The 27,636-nt window shown below is 40.8% G+C and overlaps 2 protein-coding genes across 2 annotated transcripts in view; both read right to left on the bottom strand.

The window, feature by feature from the left end:
- Positions 1-7,607: 7,607 nt before the first annotated feature.
- Positions 7,608-16,494, bottom strand: STBD1 (starch binding domain 1). Its single transcript, XM_074228486.1, has 2 exons — positions 16,305-16,494; positions 7,608-9,575 (listed from the first exon to the last, which is right to left on the bottom strand). The coding sequence occupies exons 1-2, from the start codon at positions 16,492-16,494 to the stop codon at positions 8,695-8,697; spliced, it is 1,071 nt and encodes a 356-aa protein (XP_074084587.1). The 3' UTR covers positions 7,608-8,694.
- A 7,931-nt stretch (positions 16,495-24,425) lies between these two features.
- Positions 24,426-27,636, bottom strand: part of FAM47E (family with sequence similarity 47 member E) — a 44,372-nt gene continuing 41,161 nt past the window's right edge. Inside the window, exon 8 of the mRNA XM_074228485.1 lies at positions 24,426-24,651. Within this exon, the coding sequence (XP_074084586.1) occupies positions 24,511-24,651 (141 nt within the window). The 3' untranslated portion in view covers positions 24,426-24,510. The remainder of the gene's footprint in view (positions 24,652-27,636) is intronic.

Here is a 27,636-nt window from a genome sequence, read left to right as displayed (position 1 = left end):
ATAGGAAAAATCAAACACTGGGAAACATGTGGCTGTTTAAATACCCACAATATTATTAAGCTGGGGATCCCCATCTGTGGCAAAAATTTCACAGAGTAGTTTAACTAGGAGTTGAACTAATTATATTTTATTGATCTGAATGGACAAGCTCCTGAAAATAGCAATGGGAAAGGGCATGTGAAACTGCAGACCATTGACCTGGGCTAAAAAAAACCTGGGTGTTTATCTGATATCCCCAGAAGCTTTGAACAAAGATGACTTGGGTCATCTCCTTTCCTTCCAGTCTTCAAAGAGGAAGAAAAGTAGAAAAAAAATGAGAAAATGGGAAGGCAACCCCCCTAAAACCAATCCCCCCCCCACAGACAGAGACAGGGATGGGCCATTTGGAAAGGTTCTTCCTATTTCTTCCTAAAGACAGGGAGACAGCTCCCCTCAGTACATAGCCCTCCAGGACGTAGACTGGCTATAAGAAAACAGTATGATATATGGATGACTTCTTAGTGATATATCAGCCTGAAAAATCATTAAATGAATTGGCCTTTGTCCAAAATATATTATTTTCACTATGGAACACTAAGCCAAGATGGGTCAAATCCAGGAATAATTTTATATTCAGAAATATACAATGTTCAGAACTCTATAAAGCAGCTTTCCAACTGCTTCCAGCCTTAGCTTCATTTTCATTTGCATTCACTCCATGTAGCTAATCTGTTCTTTTAGTCCCAATAGCTTTCATATTCACCTTCTCCTCTCCACTCATGAAGATGGTTATTGTGGTACAGGACTATTGCAATAGCCCATTCCCCTAGTTCAAGTTAATCTCCCCAATTCATTCTCCACTCAGTGATATTCCTAAATCATGTCACCATCTGACTTCATAAATTCCTGTCGTTCCCTAGTACCCCTAGGATGAAATAGAAAAATCCTCTGTTTGGTATTTTTTTTGTAAGGCAAACAGGGTTAAGTGGATTGCCCAAGGCCACACAGCTAGGTAATTATTAAGTGTCTGAGGCTGGATTTGAACCCAGGTACTCCTGACTCCAGGGCCAGTGCTTTATCCACTACACCACCTAGTTGCCCCCTCTGTTTGGTACTTAAAACCCTTAATAACCTGGTGCCTTCCTACCTCTTAAACCTTATAGTGTTCTGAGATCCAGTGACATTGGCCTCCTTTCTGTTCCTCAAATGTGATACTCCATCTCCAAACTTCATGCCTTTTGGGGAAGCAATCACAGGGTAAAGTGACTTGCCCAGGGTCACACAGCTAGCAAGGGTCTGAGTCAGGTCCTCCAGGACTGGTGCTCTACCCACAACATCTTCCACCTGCCCTACTCCATGCATTTTTACAGATTATCCTTTATGGCTGGAATGCTCTCCTTCTTGACACTCCTGGGATCTTTCAAAAGTTACCTCAACTCAAATCCCACCTTCAGGAAGAGAACTTTTTGGATTGCTCTGTCTCTACCTCTCCAAGTCTCTTATCTGATTTTAATTTTCATGTGATCTACCTATCTTTCAACTGTCTGCCTATTTGCCCTATTTAACCTATCTTTTTCTCCATCCATCCATCCAAGCATCCAAGCATCTATCCATACATCATCTATCTATCTATCTATCTATCTATCTATCTATCTATCTATCTATCTATCATATATCTATCATCTATCTCTTTCTCTTTAATCTATCATCTCTTTATTTCTTTTTATCTCTCTATCATCTGACTATATCTATCTGATATCTATTTGTTCATCTAGTTAGCTAGATAACATGTGCAGAATTACTTACATTTTATGTTCCTCTTATGGGCAAGGATCCTGCCTTTGCCTTTATTTGTACCCCCAGAGCTAGCATAGTGTTTGACACCTAAGAATAAATGATTGTTGACTCACTGACCAGTGGAGCCAAATATAGTTCAAAATCTCATGCCAATTCAATTTCCCCATTTAAAACTACATTTTTTTCTTATTTATTTCTCCAATTATATGTAAAGATAATTTCCAAAATTCAGTTTTGGAAAGTTTTCTCTCCCCTACCCTAGGATAGAAAGTAATCTGATATGGGTTATACATGTACCACCTTGTTATTTCCACATTTTTCTATGAAAGAAGAATCAGAACAAAAAGGGAAAAACCATGAGAAGAAAAAAGCAAAAAAACAAATTTAAAAAGTGGAAAATAAGACTTTGATCTGCATTCAGATTCCATGGTTCTTTCATCTACATGTGGATGGCATTTTCCATCACAGGTCTTTTAGAATTGTCTTTGATTACTATATTGCTGAGAAGAGCAAAGTCATTCATAGTAATTATTGCACAGTGTTGCTGTTACAGATGTTCTGGTTCTTCTCACTTCACTCAGCATCAGTTCATGTAAGTCTTTCCAGGTTTTTCTGAAATCTGCCTGCTTATCATTTCTTACAGAACAATAATATTCATTCACATTCCTATACCACAGCTTGTTCAACCATTCCCTAGTTGATGGGCATCCCATCGGTTTCCAATTGTACAAAAACATTGAGTTATCTGTTTGGTACCAAGGGACACCACATTAAGGTTCTTTTTACACAGTCCAGGACCTCCCCCCCCCCCCCACATTAGACCAGTAAATTTCTGAGTTGTGCTCAACCTGAGCTGGTAGAAAGAGCCAGGATGATCCAACTCAAATCTGGCTTCATGTTTTCTCCAATTCCTCACAAGCCCCTGATAAAGGACTGAATGGACACATAGATTCTAAAGCAAGGCCCCAGTGAGTCCTAGTCTCTTCGTTGGCTCTCTAGCAAGGAAAGGCTTAGGGAGGTAAGGAGCTCCTTCAGAATACCTGCCAGGAGATGATCGAGGCTTAGCTTAGTCAGCTCCATTTTAGGATTCCCTGTCATTTCCTTCCATTTCAAGGACCAGAAAGTTAAAAAATAAAAGAATTCGCTATGATTTTTCAAAGACAAAATTACGAACTTGCTGGTGATGGGAATTAATATTATGAGGCAGTCATTACAGAATCAAGAAATTCTAGAATAATCATAGAATTTTTTAGTCTTAGAAAGAACCTTGGAGAACTAGATTTTTCTCAAACTCATCAAGCTTTGCTGGGGCAGAGACAACTGTAAAAGAAATAAATAGTAACATGTAAAAAATAACGCAGACCTGGATGGTGTTTTCTCAGTTGCTATTCATCAGTCATGAGCATCTGTTAAAGTATTTATTTAGTGTCTTCACAGTACAAAATTTTGCAGAATCAAAGAAAAGCAGAAAAGAATTCCTACCCTCAAGGAGTTTCATAGTTTAATGGGGAAAACAGAAGAAAGAAAGATGCTGAGAAGACCTGGGCATTGAAAAAGGAGAGAAATTGAGAGAGAGAGAGAGAGAGAGAGAGAGAGAGAGAGAGAGAGAGAGTCAGAAACAGAGAAACAGAAGGACAGATAGGGACAGAGAGAGAGACAGAGAGAGGGAGAGACAGAGAGACAGACAGACAGAGACAAAGTAAGAGATAGAGAGAGAAAAATAGAGATGGAGAGATACAGAGTGACAGAGAAATGGAGAGAGGGAGATTCAAGAGAGAGAAAGTCAGAGACAGAGAGAGACAGTGAGAGAGGAAAAAGTATTCAATCTAATGAAGAAATGTGGTCAGGAAACGATGGATTGGCTGCCCTGGGTCCCCCCTTTAAGGTAATGCTGCAAGAGGAGGTCTCTGATGTCTTCCCTTCACCCTCTCCAGTTGGGAGGAGAGGATCTCAGAGGCAGGGGATACTGAGGAAGTAGAAGATTTAGAGTTGACACCATCCTGCATAAAGAAGAGTTACTGCACTTCTCACACAAATTAAATCAGATTTAAATAACTGGGCAAATATCAACTGCTCATGGATAGGTAGAGCTAATATAATAAAAATGACAATTCTACCAAAACTAAACTATCTGTTTAGTGCCCTACCAATCAAAATTCCAAAAAATTACTTTAACAAGTTAGAAAAAATTGTAAGTAAATTCATATGGAGAAATAAAAAGTCAAGAATTGCCAGGAGCTTAATGAAAAAAAGTGCAAAAGAAGGTGGCTTAGCCCTACCCGATCTAAAATTATATTATAAAGCATCAGTCATCAAAACTGTTTGGTATTGGCTAAGAAATAGAGTGGTGGACCAGTGGAATAGACTAGGTGTAAAAGCAGGAGATGATTATAGTAATTTGCTGTTTGATAAACCCAAAGAGTCTGGCCATTGGGATAAAAACTCCCTCTTTGATAAAAATTGCTGGGAAAATTGGAAGTTAGTATGGAAGAAACTTAGATTAGACCAACACCTCACACCCTTTACCAAGATAAGATCCAAATGGTTACAGGACATAGACATAAAAAACAATACTATAAGCAAATTAGAAGATCAAGGACTAGTCTACCTGTCAGATCTATGGAAGGGGGAGCAGTTTATGACTAAGGAAGAGTTGGAGAACATCACCAAAAACCAATTAGATGATTTCGATTACATTAAATTAAAAAGTTTTTGCACAGATAAAACCAATGTAACCAAGATCAAAAGAAATGTAGTAAATTGGGAAACAATCTTTACAACTAATGATTCTGACAAAGGACTCATTTCTAAAATATACAGAGAACTGAGTCATATTTTTAAAACAAAAAGCCATTCCCCAATTGACAAATGGTCAAAAGATATGCAAAGGCAATTTACAGATGAGGAGATCAAAGCAATCCATAGCCATATGAAAAGATGCTCTAAATCATTAATTATTAGAGAAATGCAAATTAAAGCTTCTCTGAGGTACCACCTCACACCTCTCAGATTGGTCAATATGACCAGGAAGGATAATGATCATTGTTGGAAGGGTTGTGGGAAATCTGGGACACTACTACACTGTTGGTGGAGCTGTGAACTCATCCAACCCTTCTGGAGAGCTATTTGGAACTATGCCCAAAGGGCAACAAAAATGTGCATGCCCTTTGATCCAGAAATGCCACTACTGGGTCTATACCCTGAAGAGATGATGAAAAAGGGTAAAAACATTACTTGTACAAAAATATTTATAGCAGCCCTGTTTGTTGTGGCAAAGAATTGGAAATCAAGTAAATGTCCTTCAATTGGGGAATGGCTTAGCAAACTGTGGTATATGTATGTCATGGAACACTATTGTGCTATTAGAAACCAGGAGGGACAGGATTTCGGGGAAGTCTGGAGGGATTTGCATGAACTGATGCTGAGTGAGATGAGCAGAACCAGAAAAACACTGTACACGGTAACAGCAACATGGGGGTGATGATCAACCTTGAAGGACTTGCTCATTCCATCAGTACAACAATCGGGAACAATATTGGGCTGTCTGCAAAGGAGAGTGCCATTTGTATCCAGATAAGGAGCTGTGGAGAATATCTTTTTGTCTGATCTTGTTACCTCTTAGACTTCTCTTCTTTAAGGATATTATTTCTCTCTCATCATACCCAACTTGGATAAAGGTACAACATGGAAACAAAGTAAAGACTGACAGAGTGCTTTCCTTTGGGGGTGGGGGTGGACTAAAATTTTACAAAAAATTGTATAACTCAAATAATATCTTTAATAAAAATAAATTTTAAAAAAAGATAATTGGAGCAAAAGTAAAAAAAGAAGTTACTGGTTATTTTATTATTCAAAAAGTGAATAATATAGTGAATAAGATTTTAAATGTTACTGTTAACATTTATTACATTAATTTATCACTAGGGCCACTGAGTGGAATATAGCAAAGCCCTCAGATCCCTCTCCTGATGTTATCACAAGCCCCCCCATAGCTTGTCCATATCTCCCCCCAGGACTTTAGGGAAATGATGTCTTGAGACATTGATGGGAATCTTTCTAAGATAATTGACATTTTTTTCTAAGGTAGTTTTTTTTTTTTTAGGTTTTTGCAAGGCAAATGGGGTTAAGCGGCTTGCCCAAGGCCACACAGGTAATTATTAAGTGTCTGAGACCGGATTGGAACCCAGGTACTCCTGACTCCAGGGCCAGTGCTTTATCCACTACGCCACCTAGCTGCCCCTCTAAGGTAGTTTAATCAGGTTTCTAAAATGGGCATTTACTAAGATAGTTCAAGTAAAAATAATTGATATAAATATCTTCCCCTCTAAAAAAAAATCTGAAGTGCTTTCTCTCAAGTATATATGGATCCAAAGAGGTGAGTTGAATTTTTAGAGAGAGCATGTGGTAATAAGGTTAACTCACAGATTCTGATGGTGGGATGTCCTTTCCTTTCCTCCAAAGAGAGGGAATTCCTCTTAAGTATAATGAAGTTTTACTTATGGGATCCTGAAACTATCTTAGACAGAGTGGGGATGATGATGGGGCAGCTACTGGAGAAAATGAAAATGGGATCAGGATAAAGGGTCTTATGCAGAAGGGCATCTTTAACAGGGCCTGGGGGGGGATGCTATCAAGGGAGTTTGAAATATAGAGAAGAGCCTCAATTTCTCTGTAAAATATCAGGCTAGGTCCTTGATGAAAGGGGAGGAGAAGGAATACGTGGGCAGTTGCCTTCTGTTCTCATCTATGTTGATTTCTCTTCTTTTCAAGGTCCTTCCCAGGCCCTGCTTCCTTCATGATCCCTTTCTTACTCCTCCAAGATAAAAGTGGATTTTCCCTCTTCAGATATCTCATGGGACTTTACCTAGTTACCTCCTCTGTATTTATTTACTGGGTTCTCACTTAAACTTGGGCAAAAGTTTTTTCTCACCTTTTCCTTGAGGACAGACCCAAGGTCACAGTTCCCTCTTACATATAGGAAGATCTTAAGATGTTTGTTGAACTGAGCCCTTTAAGGATGATGTAATTTTTTTTTAGTTATGTGCCCCTAAAATTTTTCTTTTTCCTCAATGGAGTATTACTAGAGGAGATAAAGATTAATGGGAAGGGCAGAGGATTATAGAACACTGACTCCAAAGTCAAAATTGTAGAAAGTCCCTACAGAAGTCTTAGCCCCACTTCTCTTACTTAACTAGCTGTGTGACTTTGGGTAAATCACTTCACTTCTCATCTCTTTCCTCATCTATTCCATAAGGATGACCACCAGCTCTGCTTAATACCATAAGATTCTTTTGGGAATCCAATGAGATAATATATACAAATTAACTTTAACCCACTATCCAAACCACTATTCCCATGGACACTTTTAAGCTGGTAACTTAATTGTGAAAAGGTGAGGTCCAATTTTCCCAAATTTGTTTTCTGTTGGGTCTTGAGTTATTTTGAAAGTGAGTCAACTTTTTTTCTTTAACAAACTATGTTTATTTCCATTTGAAGGAGGAGATATTTGAAAGTATATTTTTTAAAAAGAATCTATTTACTTTTGTTTTTAGTTACCAAAGCAAATATAAATTGAATTTTTCTCCTAGCAAAAGGATGAGAAAATTGTAAAGTCCAACCCTCTCTCCTCTTGCCTTTGCCCTCTCTCCCCCATTTCTCTTACCACCAAAAATTATTCATATGATCTCAACTCTCACTTTTGATTTCTTTCCTACCATCAAAATCTTCACCAAATACCTCTATTTTTACAATTGATCAGAGTCTATTGGTATTTTCTTTTCCCTCCAAAGTTATCCATTAACTGAGATGAGACAAAATTCTTTAGACAATGGTCAAAGATATGAAAATAGCAAGCTTTATTGTATTCTTAGTTCCAACAACTCTAAAAGCATTTTCTCCAAGATTTTCAGGATAGCAGTATTGTCTTAGGTCACCTATAACCAGCATCTATAACCAGTGATTACAGACCCCAGTACTGCCAGCCAGAACTGTGAGTATGGACATATATGTTACATACATATTGGACAAAGCCTGTGGAAAAAAGATGGAAAAAAAAGATGTTGAATACTCCAGGCTGGAATTGTCTTCTTTCCAGATTGGAGCACCCAGTAGTATACGGTTTTGGAACCTCATTTCAATCCATGTGGTATCATAGCAGTTCCTGATTCTTTAAGAAATTCTATTAAGGAACCTACTCCCAATTGCATTCCCATTTTTCTTCTGTTGCCCCGTATCCAGAGAGAACAATCAAGTCACTGAGAGAACTAAGCTAAAAATAGACATTCTTCTCCCTTTAAGAACACAACAACAACAAACAAAAGTAATATTCAAAATGTTAAACTAGGTTGATGGAAGCTAGGCTAAAATGATATTTCACGTCTTTGCTAGTGACATCTGGAAGACCAGACCCTTTCATTGTATTAATCAATAAATCAATCAACTAATAAGCATTTGTACCAGGCACTGGAGGTACAATGAAAGGCAACAACATTATTCCCCTACTCTGAAACTGAGTCCAAAGGACTCCATCATTATTCATTAAACTAGGTGGAAATCAGGCTACCTTTAAAGGAAATGATGGAACTCCACAGGTTGGAGTCTTGTTTCCCACTATGAACATTCAATGGAACCCTTTAACCCAGCTCCTTACATCAAGGCTATGAACAATGGAGTGGAAATGAGCCAGCACACGATCATCAATGGAAGCTCCAAGGACGGTGGGGGGGGGGGGGGCGGCGGAAAGGAGGCGATGCACTCAGAAGCAGCACCTTTACATAAAAAGAGATCAATAATTCCTAATAAACTCCACATGCTACTGAGGATAACCTTGGAGTTCTGGTTCTTATGGAATAAGTCTAAAGTAATAATTAAAATAAACTCAATAGTCCTTAAAGTTATTCTGATGCTTCCCCAAACCAGTCAGTGACAGCCCCACCACTTATGAACTATCTTATCTTCCTGTCCTGTCTCTAGAAGCCGATTACTGCATTCTTCCCAACGGATAATGTTCCCATTCTCCACTATCACAAATTTCCACTTCAGTTCTGTGTCCATTGGCAAGGGAACACATCTGGACCAAAACCAATCCTTGTCACACTGGAGTGGGATGTAGCAGTGCCAGTTGCCAAGGCTTTCATGGTCTCCAGTTACTGCCACTATGGAAGCATCAGACATGGTGACATAATGAACCTGGAACTGGACATTGACTTGTTGAGACAATGGGGACACTGCTGCTACTCTCTTTGTTTTCGAGTGAACATCTTGACCTTTGGCATCCTTGAGTGGGTCTCTTCCACAGTCTAGAACCTGGTTTGGATTCAGTATGGGGAGTCCAAGCACACCAGCATGAGAGGACTCAGAGCTTTTGCCTTTATCAGCATCTCTCCACACTGAATGCCTGGGTACCATTTCCCACACCTCATGATCTACCACCTCTGGACCTGCCATCTGTAGAGTTTTCATCTCTTTTTCATGTTTGTCCATGAATAAGTTGTCAGAAGGGAACTTCCCCGAGGCACATACGGTTGACTGGGTGGACGTCTCTAGTCCTTTTAGTTGATCTACTGGTCCAGAGGATTCTGGGCTTTCACTCCTTGAGACTTCTGAGGGGTTCCCAGAGGTAGTATGTCTTGAGAGAGATAGAGGTTCTGTCCCTAGCAACTGTGTGGAGTTCAGCTGCTCCCCTGGTTTCAGACACTCAAAGTCTTGGGTAGAACCATTCTGTGGTTTCCATGTTGGACCCTCAAGGTCACTGCTCTTGGACTCAGACACCAAGCACCCATTACTTTCCTGATGATGCTCTGAGAGACAAAAATATTAGAACATTGTAAGCATTAGATGATTCATTTGGGAAAGGAGAAAACTAGATATCAATGACCAGTAATAGTCTGAAAGTTCTTAAGTCTGGTCTATCAGTCTCAGATAAATAAACCTATCAGAAATCAGTAAACCCCCTCCATGGATAAATTCTATCTTGCAAAAAATGGAGGGGTTCAATTATCAAAGCCTTTCAGAAAAATTAGAAATTCCATAAAAAGTCATATGTGATTAAGGCATGTTATGGATCAATCAGTGAGGTAATCAGAAGCAGAGGAATTTTTCACATCCTGCCTCTGCCACTTGGTATCTGGAGGAACTTGAGGGAGGTCCTTAACTTCTTTAGGTTTCAATTTATCATTTAATTTGGGCCAGTGGGGGGAAAATGTTGGATTTGGAGTCAAGAAGACCTGGGTTTGAGTCTGCTTCTCCAGCAACCTGTGTGACCTTGGATAACTTATTTCCCCTCTGCTCGGAAAAAAAAAGCATATCCCATGTGAGCCATATAAAAGTCTGTTTCCTTCTTACCCACCACTTAGGCATTCCTAAAAGTTCTCCACCTTTTTCTAAGACTTCAATACCACACATCTATTTTTTCCTCATCTGTAAACCAGGTGATACTGCAGAACCTGGTATCAAGAAGGCTCCTCTTGGGCTCAAATCTGGCTTCAGACATTTCCTAGCTAGGTGACCCTGGGTAAGTCATTTAACCCTGTCTGCCTCAGTTTCCTCATCTATAAAATGAAATTGGAGAAGAAAATGTCAAATCACTCCAGTATCTTTGCCAAGAAAACCACAATTGGGGTTACAAAGAATTGGACACAACTGAACAACAATAACAATGAATGAGGGGGTTAGATTATGGTTTCTGTATCCCTGGACATCATAGATCTTTGCTGACATGAGGTCAACAAAGATATGTGATCTTAAATATATTACTTAATTGATTATTAATCTTTCAAGATACACATCTATACTCTTTGAGAGTAGCATCTGGTTTTTCACCCTTTCTTGTATCCCTAACACTTGTTACCCTAGTTAGAACCCTATCCTAAAGCTAGAAAAAGGTCACTGCCTAGATGTAATTTGAGGAGCTTCAGAGGGATAGGAAAGAGAGAGGATGGAGGTCACTGATTTCTTCGTAAAGCACACAGCAACCCAGAGTCAAACAGGGTTGATGTTGTCCGGTCTAGGGGGCAAAGGACAACAAACAAGGACAGGGTTTGCAAACAGGACTCTTTCCTGCTAATCAGAGGCCAGAAGATGTATGACCTCAAATAAAGAATAAATGCCAGTCTTTTGTCACTCCACAGGCAGTCAGAATAACAATCAGAGGTCAAGGCTGGGAAAGGATGAGATTGTCTGCTTTCAAAATTATTTGGGTCAGGACTTCAAAATGAGGAGTCTACCTTAACCATGTTTTCAACAGTCAATGCATTCTACCAACTGGGAAAAAAGCATATCCCTTTAGTCTTACTAAAGGTAGTTTCCTTCTCTACTACCATTTTAGCAATCTGAAAAGCTTCCTGACCATTTTCTAAGTCTCTTAAATCACTTATCAGGTTTGTTTTGTTTTTGGTTTTTCCTTGGGAGTTAAGATGGAAGTATGAATGCATATGACTGGAAAGGCAGATAACCTTTTTACCTAGGCTAAATCTGGAGAGGGGAAATGAAAGAGGAAAAATCATGATTCTAACAAAATTAAAGTTTCCTAACATAAAATTTTAAAAATTTAAAAATGATTTGTTTATTTTACTTTATTTATTTTCCCATATTTGTTTTTTTTAAAGCATTAAACAAAATTTTGAGCTCCAAATTCTCTCCCTACCTCACTTACTGAGAAGCCAAGTATTATGATTTAAGGCAATGTTTTAGTGAGGTTTTTTTGCAAGGCAATAATAGGTTTAAGTGACTTACCCAAGGTCACACAGCTAGGTAATTAGTAAATGTCTGAGATTGGATTTGAACTCAGGTTCTCCTGACTCCAGGGTCAGCACTCTTTATTCATTGCACCACCTAGCTAGGGCAAATTCATTTCAACTCACATTTATGAATGACCCTAAGTGCTAGATTCAGCACTAGGTCCTGGAGATACAGAAATAAAAATAAAATGATCCTTGTTCTCAAGGAGCTTGGGGGGGGGGGGACAGGACAGAAAGGAAGAGGTTATATAATATATCTATATCTCTATATCCATATATTATGTGTATACATTAATAATATAAGTTTATAGTATATATTATATATTTATCTGAGTTTATAGTGTGCACATTATATATTTATATCAGTTTTTAGTATATATTATATATTTATCTGTGTTTATAGTATACATTATATATTTATATCAGTTTATAGTATATAATTACATATATTTTGTTATATATTATTTATACATATTGTACTTATGTGCATAATTATCTAAGTATATATATATATATATATATATATATAGTAAAAGAGAAATTGAGGAGAAATGATCAAAGAATCAATGAAGAACTCTAAGAGAGGAAGCATTTATCTGCATACTGAGGGAAGGCAAGGGTTCTGAGGAAGAGATGAGGAGGAACATTCTAGATTGGGGCAGTTTATGTAAATGAAAGGGGAGCAGGAGATGGAACGTTGAGTTCAGGGATTAGCAAATGGGCTAGTTTGGATGGAATACAGAGTAGTAGAAAAGATATTACTGAAAGAGTAAGAGAGTAGTATAAAAAATAAATTTATAAGTGGAGCTGGAAACAGTGTGGAGTGAACCTTCCATTTAAGCACAGTTAAGAAGCATAGATTTTGTGCTTTAGGCCTGGGAGAGCAATTGAAAAGTTTTGAGTGACATCCTCAGATTGTGAGTATGAAGTGGAAAACAGAGACTGAAGTAGGCTGTTGCATTAGACCAAGTGGGAACTGATGAAGGCTGGCACCCTGGTGGTGAGGGGACACAGGAGAGTTCCTACAAGAAAAACTGTGGGGAGCAGTGGAGGGTAGAACTGGAAGAAGTTGACAAATGATTGACTTTAGGAGACTGGGAAGGTGAGGGAGGGAGAAAATAAAGGCAGGGGCTCTAACCACTAGACTTCAGAGCTAATGTTTATGTTTTCATTATGTTTTCATTTGCATCTTAGAAATCAACAATCCTACAAATCAGGATGTAATTGTCTAGGCTTGAGAAAGTGCTAATAATGCAAACCAAAATTAAAAATGCGGGTATCTAACTCTCCCTCCTTGTTTCCTTCCCCCAGCCCAGTTGTTAAACATTTACCTCCTCTTGCTCTATAAACAGTTGCTTGAGCTCACCAGGTAGAAGACAGTGCCCCCCCCCCCAATCATTGCTGGACTGAAAGCTAGTAATAATATTAATAGAACAGTTTAATGTTTGCAAAGTGCTTCACAGTCCTCATCTGTTTGAGCCTCTTAACACCCCCTGGATAAAGGGTTTATTGTAGATAGGTGAAATTTGAGATGCCTCTAATGGAAGGACCTTGACAGAATTTGAATAGCATGATTGAAGTTCAAGAAACAGACTGTCTCTGTACATAGCTAGGATTTGTTGTTTAATCATTTTCAGTCATCTCTGACTCTTTATGAGGGATTTTCTTGGCAAAGAAACTGGAGTGGTTTGCCATCTCCTTCTCCAACTCATTTGACAGATGAGGAAATTGAGGCAAACAGGGTTAAGTGACTTGGTTAGGGTCCCATAACTATTGAGTGATTAGGGCCAGATTTGATCACAGGTCTTCCTGACTCCAGGTTCAGTGCTCTATCCACTGTGGTGCCACCTAGCTGCTCAAATATTTGGGATATATTTACATAAAAATACTTGAACCCAGGGAAGGGGTGAATGATGAAATTTCCAAAAGTGTATGTAGGTGGTGGATAGAGCATAGATCTTGGAGTCAGGAGGATCTGAGTTCAAATCCAGACTCAGACATTTGATAGGTACTAGCTGTGTGACCTTGGGCAAGTCACAACTCTATTGCACCCCCTCCCAAAAAAAAAGACTACAAGTAGAGAGAGGAGGAAAGGGTACAGGGCAGAACCCTGGGCAATAACCAAGGTAATGATGAGATAGAAATACAGTGAACAAGACAGAGATGGAGCAGCAGACAGATGGGGGAACTAAGAGAGAGCAGTGTCTTGGAAATGGAAAGGAAAATGGAATGATTAACAATGTCAAAAGCCACAGAGAAGTCAAGGAGGAAGACTGGGAAAAAGGGGATCATATTTAGCAACCAAGACATCATTGCTACCTTTGGACAGGGCAGTTTCAATAGAATACATTAGAAAGACAGTTTGTAATTGAGATGGTGGTAAGGAAACAGATGGAAAAGGTACATTTTTTAAGAAGTGAAAGTCTAGAAAGACACAGAATCCTATGTAGAGAATTTGGAATAGGATCCACCTGAGTATGCTTATGGGAGGGTACGTTATTCTTATTTTTTTTCCCTTCCACTGAAATTTTATTTTATTTTTCCAATTGCATGCTATGGTAGTTTTCCAACATTCATCCATTTGCAAATTTATGAGTTCCACATTTTTACCCTACCCTTTTTAAGGCCAAGGTAACGGCAAGAGTTGGCTTTCAAGTCCTATCTCTTACACATACTATTTGTATGACTCACAGCAACTTTCCAAGGACTATAAATTGCAGAGCAGCTGTCAATCCATAACAGGCAGGAGTTTGCCTCCACCAATGAAACCAGAGGTTCAGTTAAAAAAAAAATCTATAAAGGAACAGAAGAATTTAAAGTAACAGTGGAGAAAACCCCATAATTAAAATCAATTAAACACATTCTGCAGATGAGCACCCTTCCAGGACCCTGTCCCTAGCATCCTCCTTTTTTATTTTACTTTTTTAGGGTTTTTTTTTTTTTGCAAGGCAATGGGGTTAAGTGGCTTGCCCAAGGCCGTACAGCTAGATCATTATTAAGTGTCTGAGACCAAATTTGAACTCAGGCACTCCTGATTCCAGGCCTGGTGCTCTATACACCTAGCCACCCCACACCCTCCTTTTAAAATACAAAAGTATATTTGACCATAAAAACATGGAACCTAAGAGTGATTCATCCATTTGTAGGGACAGTCGTCCACAAGATTTGCAATGGATAATAGGAGAAGCTAGGTGGCGCAATGGATAGAGAGCACCAGCCCTGGAGTCAGGAGGACCTGAGTTCAAATGTAGCCTCAGACACTTAATGACCTAGCTGTGTGACCTTTGACAAATCACTTAACCCCATTGCCTTGCAAAAAAAAAACCCCAAAAGTTTTGCAATGGATGGGACCTCAGACTTTATTTGGACTAAGATAGAGCCACCCAGAAAGTGGAAGTGACATGTGTGATAGAGATAGGGTTCAGACCTAGGTATCAGGACTACAATCTCATTTCTCTCCGTCCCCAACCCACAAAGAGTCAATTGATTCTTTCCAGACCACCTGGTTGTCTAAGATCGCAAACCTCTGGGTGTCAAATTACTTTATAGTCTTAAAAATTATCAAGGACCCCTTTATACACTCTTAAAATTATTAAGGATCGTCAAAATCTTTCATTCATGTGATTAATATGTTTACATATTGCCCTTAATACAGACCTAATATACCTAATGCATACAGTATTAGGACTTAAAACCAATAACTATTTAAAATATTTATCAATTTTTAAAAATAATCCATCTAAAGCATCTTATAACAGAAAATAGTATCGTATGATAATACAAATAGCACATTTTTATGAAAAACAGCTATTTCCCTAATAATACCGTGGGAAAAGTGGTATTGTTTTGCACATTCTTGCAAAAGTTTGGTTTAAAGGAACACAGCTAAAGTGTCCCATCTACCTCTGCACGGATATTTTGGATGAAGTTCTTGGAAAAAATACCACATATCCAGTTGCGGGAAGGGAAATGATGTCGTCAGGTAAATCGCATCTTAGTATTATTTTAAAAGCAGTTCTGATCTCTAGGGTTCCTGCAAGGATTTTCAGGTTCTGGGGGCTGGCCTTTGAGAAGAAGGGAAGGGCAAATGTCTGTTGAAATGAATAAGGAAGAAGTCTCTCGAAGCTTCCTGTTACAGAATGGGGGTGGGGGAAGGGAGTAGTGGGTCTGGTGGGGGGGTGGGTAGATGGGGGGGTAGTGGGGTGGGAGCGAGTGGTGGTGGAATGGGGTGGAGATAGGAGGGGGGTGGTGGGGTTGGAGGATGGTGGTGCTGGGATGGGGTGGGGTGCTAGAGTGGAAAGGTGGGGGTGGGGTGGGATGGGGGTAGCGGCGGGTCTGCAGAATTCTGGAATGGGACAGTCCCATGTTCCCGAGCCCAGTCACATTCCCACTCAACCCCACCCGAACTGAGCTTGGGTGACTTTGCACCCCTCCTCCCCCCACCCGGCCGGTGGCGGGGTCCCACACCGCATTCCCAACGCAAGGGAGGGGGCGGGTCACTGCTGCGGAGTGTCTGGGTCTTCGGACCAGCTTGGGGAAGGGGGAGGAGGACAGTGCCGGGGGAGGAAAGGGGGCAGAAAAGAAGTCCTGAAGTGACCAGAGCCGTCCCCGGGGTCCAGCACCTCCTGCCCAGTCAAGCGGCGCCGGGTACCCCGGAGGAAGGGGGACGTGGACGCTTGGAGATCTCGTCCTCCCGCAGCCCCTTCCCCCTGGGGCGGATCCCCGGCCGGGCCCCGGGCAGCGGCGGGCCACGATCCCAGCCCAAGGTGGGGTACAGGCGGGGGCACGTACCTGCGGCAGCTCGCGGGCCGCTCCGGGCGCCCCTCTGCTCCCCGAGTCGGGCCTCCGGCTCCCCGCCCCCCCCTCCGGGGCCCCCCATCGGGGGGGCCTCCTGGTCCCCGGAGCCCCCCCGCAGCAGCCAAGCCAAGAGCGCCCCAGCCAGGCCCCCCCCAAGCAGCAGGGCCGAGACGACGGCGCCCATGGCTGCGGCCCGGGGGCCACGGAGGGCAGCGGCTCCGGCTCCGGCTCCGGCTCCCCGGCTCCCCGCCCCGAACGGCCTTATATCCCCCGCCTCCCCGCCCCGCCCCGTGGCCTCCCCCTCCGGCCCCCCGGGCCGCGGAGGGGGCAGGAGGAGGAAGAGGAGGAGGAGGCAGGAGGAGGGGGAGGCGAGAAGCTGCCCCGGCAGCCCAGCCGCCCGCCCGTCCGGCACGGACTAGCCGTGTGACCTTGGACAAGTCACTTAACCCCGACTGTCTCCCACCCAGGGCCATCTCCGGTCCTCCTGCTCCCCATCGGGCCACTGCACCCAGATGGCTCCGGAGGAGAAAGTTGAGGCTGGGGGCTTAGCCCAGCCCCCTCAGTCCAATTCACGAGCTTGCCATGGCACCCCCCCCCCCCAAGTCACGCCTTCTTCGAGAATAAAAAAGCCCTTCACAAGGGCGCGGCAAGTTCTAAGCCCCTAGGACCCCCTCCATCCCTTCTCCTCTGCCCTTCGTGCCCAGCAGGCTGCAGCTAGACCGGACCGACTTCACGGCCTCCCAGGAGCTGTCCATGGGGCTGGAATCCAGGAGGCCTTGTTGCCTCCAGGAGAGGCCCAACTCTGGAAACCCAGGGACAAGAGCACTCCCTGGGGAGAAATGGAGTAAAGGAACTCTACTCCTTTTCACTTAACCTCTTGGAAACTCAGTTTCCCCGTGCAGTCAATAGAGCACCAGCCCTGGAATCAGGAGGACCCGAGTTCAGATTAGGCCTCAGACACTGGATACGTGCTAGCTGTGTGACCTTAAGCAAGTCATTTAACCCAGATTGCCTCACAAAAAAGTTTTCTCACCTGTTCAAAGATGGACTCGGAGACTGAAAGTTTCATGGTTCCAGGTCTGTCTGGTTCTCTCTGCCATTGGGGTGGGGTGGGGGGAGGATTAGCTCTAATATATTGTTGTATACAGTTGACTGCAGGTTGTCTTTCCCACTAGGTGGTAAGCAGTCTGTCTTTGGCCTTCTTTGTATGGTCAGGGCTTGTCACACCACCCAACGAAGATGGTGTTTGCCTGTTTCGTTTTAAGGAAAGGAATGCATGCTAGTGCCTTCACTATTGATCATCACTTTCTAGATCTCATTTGTCCATGGCTGTTTTTACCTTGTCTCTCTCATCACACTTGAGTGCAGGCTCCTTGTTTATCTTTGGATGGTGCCTACTGCTTGTTGACTTTACTTCTTTTTTTTTTTTAAGGCTTTTGCCAGGCAAATGGGGTTAAGTGGCTTGCCCAAGGCCACACAGCTAGGTAATTTTAAGTGTCTGAGACTGCATTTGAACTCAGGTACTCCTGACTCCAAGGCTGGTGCTCTATCCACTGCACCACCTAGTGGCCCCTGCTTGTTGACTTTAATGGGAACACATGAATGCTAGTGTCTTCCTTCTGTTGATAATCTCACTTGACTCTTTCTATATCTTGTTTGTATGTAGTTGCTTTTATGTTGTCTCCTTCTTTAGACTTAGGGACAGGCTCTATTTTTTTTAATCTTTCTTTATATAGTGCCTAATAAATGCTTGTTGACTAATGGGAGTGTATGAATTCTAGTACCTTCCATCTGTTATCATGCTTATTCTTTCTATATCTAGTTTGTACATAGTTGCTTTTATGTTGTCTCTCCCATTAGACTTGAGGCAGGCTCTATTTTTTAAAATTTTTGTATGGTGCCTAATAAATGTTTGTTGACTTAATGGAAACATATGAATGCTAGTACCTTCCATCTGTTGGATTTCTCCAATTTCTCCTGTATATATATATATATATATATATATATATATATATATATATATATATATATACACATATATCTTACTTTTATATACTTATTCTTGGATATTATCTCCTCTATTCAATTGTAAACTGGGAAAACAGGGACTAGTCTTTTGCCTTTTTTGTATCTTCACCTCTTAGCACAAGGCCTGCCACAGAAAACTTTTAATATTTCTTGACTTGTTAACTTGAGAAGGGAAATCCTCAGATAAAAATCTACAAAGTAGCCTCTTCCTGGCAAAATGTAGTAAAAGAGGAGGAATCAAAGGGACTTCTATTTTAGGGTAAACAGGATCTATTTCTTCTAAATTAGCAGGAGCCCCCCCCCCCCCCCCCATTCAATGCTCACCATAACTAGGATAAGGTGAATGGACTTTGTACAATGCACTAAAATTTAAAGGGAATTATTAGCTCTTACATTCCTTCAATGTGGAAACAACTGAACTTAACACAACTTGGTTATTTGTGTTAAAGAACTTAATTGAAACAAATCTGCCATATGGCTTGCTTCTTCTCCCCCTTTGCCCTATTTACTTTTCAATTCCCTTTTATTATCCATCCAAAAGCAAAGGATTCTTGCAATCCTAGGGAATTTGCCTACAGGGCCAGTTTTTCTCTGGAAAGGAGTTTATCTCTAACTCCTTCCCCCAAAAGGAATGCCTTTAAAATAATTTGAAGGAATTTTTGCCAATGTCCCTGATGATGGCAGGTGTAATGTGGTTCAAAAAGTGATAGGCCAGTAGCCATAGGAATTGGGTTCAAATCCCTTATGTACTTCTAAGTGACTTTGGTCAGTCCTTTCCACTTTCTGAGCCTCAATTCCTCATTTGTCAGGAGAGGGGATTGATGACCTCTGAGGTTCCTCCCACCTCTAAATCCATGAGCCTAAGTTCCTATCCCCCAAAAGTATGTCAACTCCTTGAGGACAGTAATGTTTTGTTCTTGTCCTTTTATTATTCCTACTCTCTAACACAGTGCCCTTAACAGAAGCCATTGTCTCTGAGTCATCTCTATTGGTAAATCTTTTAATTGTTTCCTTCTTATAACCTACTAAATACTATGTTTATAGGAAATGAATTTCATGGGTAGGTGCTTTGGCCTTTCTTTCTCCTTCCCAGAGTTTAAATTAAAACAGAAGACCACTAAAACCAACATTCCCTAGTTTCAGTGGTAAAGACTCTGTGGACTTGGCAAAGCTGGGAAAGGATGGATTGGCCAAAAATTGCTAAAAAAGAAAGGCAAAGCATTGAAGATCCCACATGGTTTATGACAATCCAAGTCTGATTATGAAATAACTTCTTTCCTGTTCAATGTACAAGAACTTTGTTTAGAAATAGACCTTGGGTTATAAAAACAGACAGATAAGAACTGATTTTGGCAAAGGCAAAGTATGATACAATGGACTTGCTTTGCACTTGAAGTCTGAGGATCTGCCTTTGAATTCTGTCTCCAGGGCCTATTTCCTCAGTAGCCCTGGGCAAGTCACCGAACCTCTATGGGTCTCAATTTATTTCTCTGTAAAATGAGGGATTAGATTAGATAGCATTTAAACTGGATGAAGCTAATACCTCAAGCTATGAAGACAGTCACTGTGGACAGTCCCAGCTTGTCACCCCTACACTTTTCTCCCTATAGAGTTGTCATTAACTGTTATTTACTAGCACCCCTAAGTCCAACCCCGCCATGCTACAGCTGAGAAAACTGAGGCTGGTAAAATGGGTGACCTGCACATCAAGAAGGTAGTATTTGAATCCAGAACCTCTGAGTCCAGCACTCTTCATCTTCAATCCCAAGAGGATATTGAAAAAGTTGAATGAAATATTGGTAAAATGCTTAAAAAGAAAGTATAAAATAAAGATTGAATATGGAAGTAGATAATCTCTTCTTTTAAAGGGAGCATATCTTCAGTGGGTAGCAAGGTAATATAGCAGATTGGAATCAGGAAGACCTGAGCTCAAATTTGACCTTTAACACTTTTTGGGGGGCAAGGCTACGGGGGTTAAGTGACTTGCCCAAGGTCACACAGCTAGGTAATTATTGAGTATCTGAGGCTGGATTTGAACTCAGGTCCTCCTAACTTCAGGATGGTGCTCTATCCATTGCACAACCTAGCAGCCCCCTGGCCTTAAATTCATAATAGCTATGTGACCCTGGGTAAGTCATTTAATCCTGTTTGCCTCAGTTTCCTCAACTGTAAATTGAACTGGAGAAGGAACTAGAAGACCACTGCCAAGAAAACACCAAATAGGGTCACAAAAAGTTGGATATAACTGAAACAACTGAATAGCACTACTACCAAATATAGCTTCAGTGACTGTCTCCCTGGAAACTTATAACTTGTCAAAGTGCTCAATTGTTAACAAATATGGTCAGATTTTCCTTAGCTATGCTGATTTCAAAGATTTCCAGATTTAGAAGGGATCTTGGCTTAGCCTATCTAGTCCAACCTCTCATCTTATAGGTAAGGAAACTTTCCAGTTCTTTCCAGTTCTGATGGTGGAGGTGGTGGAGTTTGCTTTCTGGGGTGCAATCTTTCTCGTCTTTCTTGGTGAACTAGAGACCCCACCAAAAAAAGAAGCAAGAAGTGACATTAGCCTGTAAATGGCTACCATAGGTATGGGAAAAGAGCTGGGATTTGAATCCAGGTTCCCTGATCCCCAAGCAAACACTTTCCCTTTCTATTGATTCAATGACTACCAAAACTACAGATGATTTCATCACACTCTGCAGAGGACTCTTCATTTGTGGATATTTGACAGACTATTTCTATAGATCTCCTTCCACCCTAACTTGCTAAAGTAAATGCTACTTTTTGTATCACATTGCAACTTCCCTAGGCAACCATACACCCAAATAGTTGGCCAAGTCACAATCTCAAGTTTAAGGGGTAGAACTGGTAACAATTAAATTCTACTTTGCATTCTCTAAACAATAGTAATAATTGACCTACTATGAATAACTTTAAAGTTTGCAACATATTTAGAACATATCTTACTGAAGCCTCAAAATGACCCCTGGAATAATAATTTTACTGGAAATATTGTACCAATCTTCCAGTTGAAGAAATCTGAGACTGTGTGAGATGACATAACTTGTCCAGGATCATTTGTCTAGGAAGTGTTCAAAGTGAAATGTGAACCTAGCTCTTCTCTATTGCCAGCTTAGCAGTCTTACCACTTTGCTTTTCAATAAACCAAGGACGAGGGCAGGAGGAAACATAAGGTGCAAAGAGGGATTCTGGGTAGCAGAGGGTACTATGAGTCTAGTATAAAAAATGTTACCATGACAAATGTATATTTGGATGTGACTTTCCTGCTTCAGAAGATGCTATCCAACATGAAAATTTGTTTTATTTTTCAAGGAAAGACAAGAAGACTGCTCAAAAAAAAATTTTTTTTTTTAGAATTTTGCAGGACAAATGGGACTAAGTGGCTTGCCCAAGGCCACATAGGTAGGTAATTATTAAGTCTCTGATGCTAGATTTGAACTGAGGTCCTCCTGATTTCCGGGCTGGTGCTCTATCCACTGTGCCACCAAGCCGCCCCCTCTACTACTCTATTTTTGTGCCATCTAAGTTGAATTCAAGACCTGTGTGATTTTTGTCCAACTATCTTTTTTTTTTCCTGGCAATTCTTTTAAAAATATATTTTTAGGGGAAAATTTCCTATAGTGAGCTCCAGGGGCTTGAATTGTTAGGAGAATTAGGCTAGGATTCTGATATTGATTACTGTTGCCGGATTAGGTGTATCAGAAATGATACAAAGCATTAAGAGTATCAAACATTAATAGGTCTGCATTTAGGCACCATAGTTTTTTCTCTGGATGTGGATGACATTTTCCTTAATAGTTCTCTCAGGATTGTCCTTGATCACTGAACTGTTGAGAGGGATTTCATCCATCATAGTTGACCCTCTCACAATGTTGCTGTTAATGTGCATATTGTTCTTCTGGTTCTGTTCACTTCACTCAGCATCAGTTCATGCCAAGTTTTTCCAGGCTTTTCTGAAGTTCAACCACTCATGATTTCTTACAGAACAATAGTGCTCCATAGCATTCATATACCATAACTTGTTCAGTCATTCCCCAATTGATAGGCAGCCCCTGGATTTCCAATTTTTTGTCACTACAAAAAGAGCTGCTGTAAATAGTTTTGTGCATGTGGGTCTTTTCTCTTTTTTAATGATCTCTTTGAAATATAGACTGAATAGTGGTATTGTTGGATTAGAGAGTATGCACAGCTTTATAACTCTTGGGCAAAGTTTCAAATAACTCTCCAGAAAGGTTGGATCAGTTCACACTCCACCAACAGTTCTTGCCTCAGTTCTTACCTAGCCTTTATTTACTGAATAGGTCTTGCCTCAGTTAGACTGAAATGTGGGAAAGATAGCCCAGGACCATTAACAGTTGTTTTTCCAGGGGCCACTAGGTGGCGCAGTGGATAGAGCACCGGCCCTGGAATCAGGAGTACCTGGGTTCAAATCTGGTCTCAGACACTTAATAATTACCTAGCTATGTGGCCTTGGGCAAGCCACTTAGCCCCATTTGTCCTGCAAAATTCTAAAAAAAACCAAAACAATTGAGCAGTAGAGGTCTTCTTGTCTTTCCTTCAAAATAAAACAGAAATTTTCATGTTGATAGCCTTGCAAAAAAAAAACCTAAAACAAAAACAAAAACAAAAACAGTTGTCTTGCCCTATGTCTTGCCACTATACTCCAAGGGCACTGAAAGAGAGAGGGAGGCTGATGACTTTGCATAACCCTGTCTTGCTGCAAGTCCAATTCTCTTGCAAGCCAGGACCTAGCTCTCCTGAGGTCATTAGTCCTCTTCAAGAATGAAGGTCGGACAACAGACAGTGCTAAGACTACTGTGATTTCTCACCTCTATGCATAATTGAAGGCAAAGCTCGATTTCATTTAGAGGTTAGTGAAAATAAACCTGCTATTCAGTCTCCCAGCCAAATTCTCAGATCCTCAGAAATCCATGCTTGTTGGGGAGCTATAGACCACAGGGTAAGAAGGTCTGTCATCTACCATGCTCAAGTTAGAGGCCATTTGCTGAGAGTTTCTCACAGTGATGGAATTACAGATCGGGAAGAAAATAAATGATCAGCACCTGTCAGCTTCAGTCAGCTCTGTAGATGCTCTGACTTCACAGGAGAGGCTGGACTGAACCCAGAAATAAACACTGAGGGCTTGTCCCAGCTTCAAATTTCACAGAGATGTTCTCCAAGTCCAGCAAGCAATTTTCTCATCTTAATTCTAGAATACACTTGAGTCAAGGTCCCTGATGCAAAAAAAAAATCCCATAGGAAAAATGTTAAAGTTTTCATTCTGTAGGACACTCAGTATGCCAGTCATACAATAGACTATATGACTTCAGAAATCTTTAAGTCTCTATGACCTTAAGCTGAGACAGAAATCTGTTGCTAAGACAAACATTCCTATGAAAGGAAAACAAAGTCATGGCAAGCAAGATAAAACCAAGGGGAGAGAACACACACACACACACACACACACACACACACACACACATACACACACATCTACATATTTACCTAAATTCTCTCTCTCTCTCTCTCTCTCTCCTCTCCTCTCCCTCCCCCCCTCTCTATATCATCTATCTATCTATCTATCTATCTATCTATCTATCTATCTATCTATCTATCATCTATCTATCTATTAAAAATGCCAATTAACTTGCCTCAGAAGAATGTTGGATTGTTTTAATGAGTTAAATAATAATAGCCAGCATTTCTGGAACTCAACGTTTCCAATGCAGTTTTACAACTATCATCTCATTTTATTATCACAACATCCTTGGGAAGTAAGTACTATTATTATCTGCATTTTTGAGATGAGGAAACTGAGACATAAAGTGACTTGCCTAGGGTCACACAGCTACTAAGAAGCAGGATTTAACTAAGCTCTTCTGACCCGAAGTTCAAAATTCTGCCTTGTCACCTCATCACTTCTATGAGAGTCACATGATTAGTATCTGAAGAGGAATCTGAACACAAGACAGTCATTGCACTGGCCTCCATGGGATATGTCCTTTATAGTAACATTTATTTTTCATATTGTCAAGTAAAAGTTGGATAACAAACTCTAATGAGTATGCTAATTAACAAGTTTATTTAATTATTTTAAAAACAAAGGAGAGGGGGGAAAGGGGGGAGTGAAGAAAAATCCTTTTGCTTTCTATTTCTTCTGGATAGTTTCCCTTTTTGTTTTTTTTTGCCTTCGGTTTCTTCCAAGTTCTGATGGTGGAGGGGGTGGAATTTCGTTGCTTTCTGGGGGGTAATCTTGCTCGTCTTTCTTGGAGAACAATTTTGAGAGGAACTAGAAACCCCACCAAAAAAAGAAGCAAGAAATGACATTAGCCTGCAAATGGGAATCTTATGGAGTTCAGACCAACAAAAATATGTCCACTTAGACATATCCACACCCAACCAAAGACACCCCTAGAGACCTACACAAAGACAGACATACAGAAGCAGACCCCCTCATACACAGATACACATCCAAACCCAGACACTTCAGGACAGACATGTCCAGAGACTCACACAGACACACCCATACCCACACAAAGACAGTCCCAGACCTACACAAAGAGACATACAGAAACAGACACCCCCCTACATAAATACACATCTAGACGCAGATACAGATACACATGCAGACACACAAGGACACATCCATACAGACACATCCAGAGACTCATACAGACGCACCCACCTACATTCATCCAGATCCTGTCACACCCCTCCAAGATATACCCCCCACACAAACACACCCACACCATTCCTCCTTCCTGTCCCACCTCCACATTTATTTGGTTTGTTGGAATGTAGTCACACAGAAAGAATCCAGAATCTCTGAGACCCACAGATCAGCTCATTTTGCACCCAGGTTGATCCTATAATTGGCACCTTCCCAAGTGAGTAAAGGATGGTGGGAGATGTGACAGACTAAAAAGTAAATAATGTGGCAGTTTATCTCTGAGTTGGAGTGGAGGTTGTGTGGCTGTATAGAGGCAGCACTTTATAATGGACTGAACGTTGGACTTGTAATCAGAAAACCTAGAGAGAGCCAGTCTGACATGATGGGAAAAAGGCTGATTATTGAACCCAGAGAGGCCTTGGGTTCTAGTTTTGACTCCAATTTGCCTAATATAATTGGACACATCCTCCGTCCCCACCATGGGGCTTCAGTTTCCTCATCTATAAAATGAGAGGGGTACAACAAAGTGGTCCTTATGGGGCCATTGTAGTCAGGTACCATGGATTTGAAATCAGGAGATTTGGCTCCTTCACTTGCTAGCTTGCTAGTGTCATTCCAGGCAAGCCAGTGTCTGAGACTGAATTTGAACTCTGTTCTGTCCACTGCAGTGTCACTTCGCTGCCCATATCAATAATAACAGGCAGAGAAAAGAACAGAATTGGCTGAAGCAGGAGTATTTATGCACATGAAGAGACAGCAATACAAGGAATAATAGACAAGTATAGCTTCAGACTTGCAGAACAGTACATAAGCAAGGCCACATACTTCACTATAGTTAACATCATTAGACACATCATTACATGTAAACAATAGTTTCACCTGTTGGATCTCAAGTTGATCTAGACACAGGTCAAAATAGACTCTCCATTTTCTGTCAGTGGATTTCTATAACTTCCTTGTCCCTGGGTTCCCCCAATATTCTCTCTTTTGGCTTCTTTTTACCTATTGTTTTCCTCCATTAGACTGTAAGCTCTTTGAGGATAGGAACTGTCTTTTTATTATTTGTCTTCTGAGTTCTTAGCATGTAGTAGTGTGTCTCTATGTGTCTGAATGAGTGTGTCATTGTGTATCTGTGTGTGTGTGTGTGAGTCTTTAAAAATGTTGAATGAATGGAATTTATGTGTCTAGCACTGTGCTTGCTGCCAGAGATTACAAAGAAGAAAACAACTCCTACTCATGAGCAGTTTATTTTCTAACAGGGGAGATGATAAGTCTATGTGAAAATATATGCACCATAAATCTAAAGTGAAAAAATGCAAATATAGACAATCTTCTTAAATACAAGAAAGTCTGGGAGAGAATCAAGGAAGTCTTTAGTTATGTTAGACAATATTTGAACTGCATCTTAGAGGAAGAAAGAGACTGGGAGAAAGAGATGGGGGGGAGGTATTCCAGTCATGTGGAAAAGACAATGCAGAGCTGTGAAGATGGGAGATGGCATGATCCTTGGAAGAAATAGAAAGCACAGTTTGGCAAGACTTGAGAGAACAGGAGAGGGAGATGTGCCTGGTGAAGATGGAACTAGGTTATATAGGTTATTAAAAGAATTTGGATTTTATCCTGGGGACAATGGAAGTCAATAGAATTTACTGAGTTAGTGGAGTCATATGGTCAGATCTGCATTTAAGACAAAATTTTGGCAGTAATGAATAGGGTGAATTGGTGTGGGGAGAGATCTGGGGTAAGGGAACCTATTAAGAAGCTATTGTGGGGCGGCTAGGTGTCGTAGTAGATAAAGCACCTGCCCTGGAGTCAGGAGTAACTGGGTTCAAATCCAGTCTCAGACACTTAATAATTACCTAGCTGTGTGGCCTTGGGCAAGCCACTTAACCCCGTTTGCCTTGCAAAAACCTAAAAAAAAAGCTATTGCAAAAATCTAAAGAAGAATTGAGGAAAGAGTGGTTTCATGGAAACCCAGAGAGGAAGGAGAGTGTATCTAAGAGGAGAGGGTAGACAACTGCATGCTAAATGAAGCAGACAAGTCAAGAAGGGTAAGGGCTGAGAAATAATCATCAAATATGACAACTAAGACATCACTGGTAGCTTTGAAGAAAGTCATTTCACCTTGAAGGACTTGCTCATTCCATCAGTGCAACAATCGGGAACAATTTTGGGCTGTCTGCAAAGGAGAGTGCCATCTGTATCCAGATAAGGAGCTGTGGAGTTTGAATAAAATGCAAGGACTATTCCCTTTAATTTAGGAAAAAAAAAAACCAGATATCTTATTGTCTGATCTTGTTACCTCTTAGACTTCTCTTCTCTTTAAGGATATGATTTCCCTCTCATCACACCCAATTTGGATCAAGGTACAACATGGAAACAAAGTAAAGACTGACAGAGTGCTTTCTGTGGGGTGGGGGGTGGGGGGAGGGAAGCAAGATTGGGGGAAAATTGTAAAACTCAAATAATATCTTTAATAAAAAAAGTCATTTCGGTTGAGTGGTGAGACTGGCAACTTCCATTTCTTTTATTTTTAATTTTTATTTAAGGCAATGGGGTTAAGTGACTTGCTCCAGGTCACACAAGTAGATAATTATTAAGTTT

The sequence above is a fragment of the Macrotis lagotis genome, chromosome 3, assembly GCF_037893015.1.
Source record: "Macrotis lagotis isolate mMagLag1 chromosome 3, bilby.v1.9.chrom.fasta, whole genome shotgun sequence".
Taxonomy (NCBI): Eukaryota; Metazoa; Chordata; class Mammalia; order Peramelemorphia; family Peramelidae; genus Macrotis; species Macrotis lagotis.
Note: the sequence above shows the minus strand (reverse complement) of the source record. Positions and strands in the feature narration are given on the sequence as shown.

What these genes read in the sequence shown, in the direction of transcription:
- STBD1 (XM_074228486.1), bottom strand. Translation starts at nt 16,494, where the DNA reads ATGGGCGCCGTCGTCTCGGCCCTGCTGCTTGGGGGGGGCCTGGCTGGG. An exon ending in CGGCCCGCGAGCTGCCGCAG is followed by an intron (nt 9,576 to 16,304) that starts GTACGTGCCCCC and finishes TTTGTCTCTCAG; the next exon opens with AGCATCATCAGGAAAGTAAT.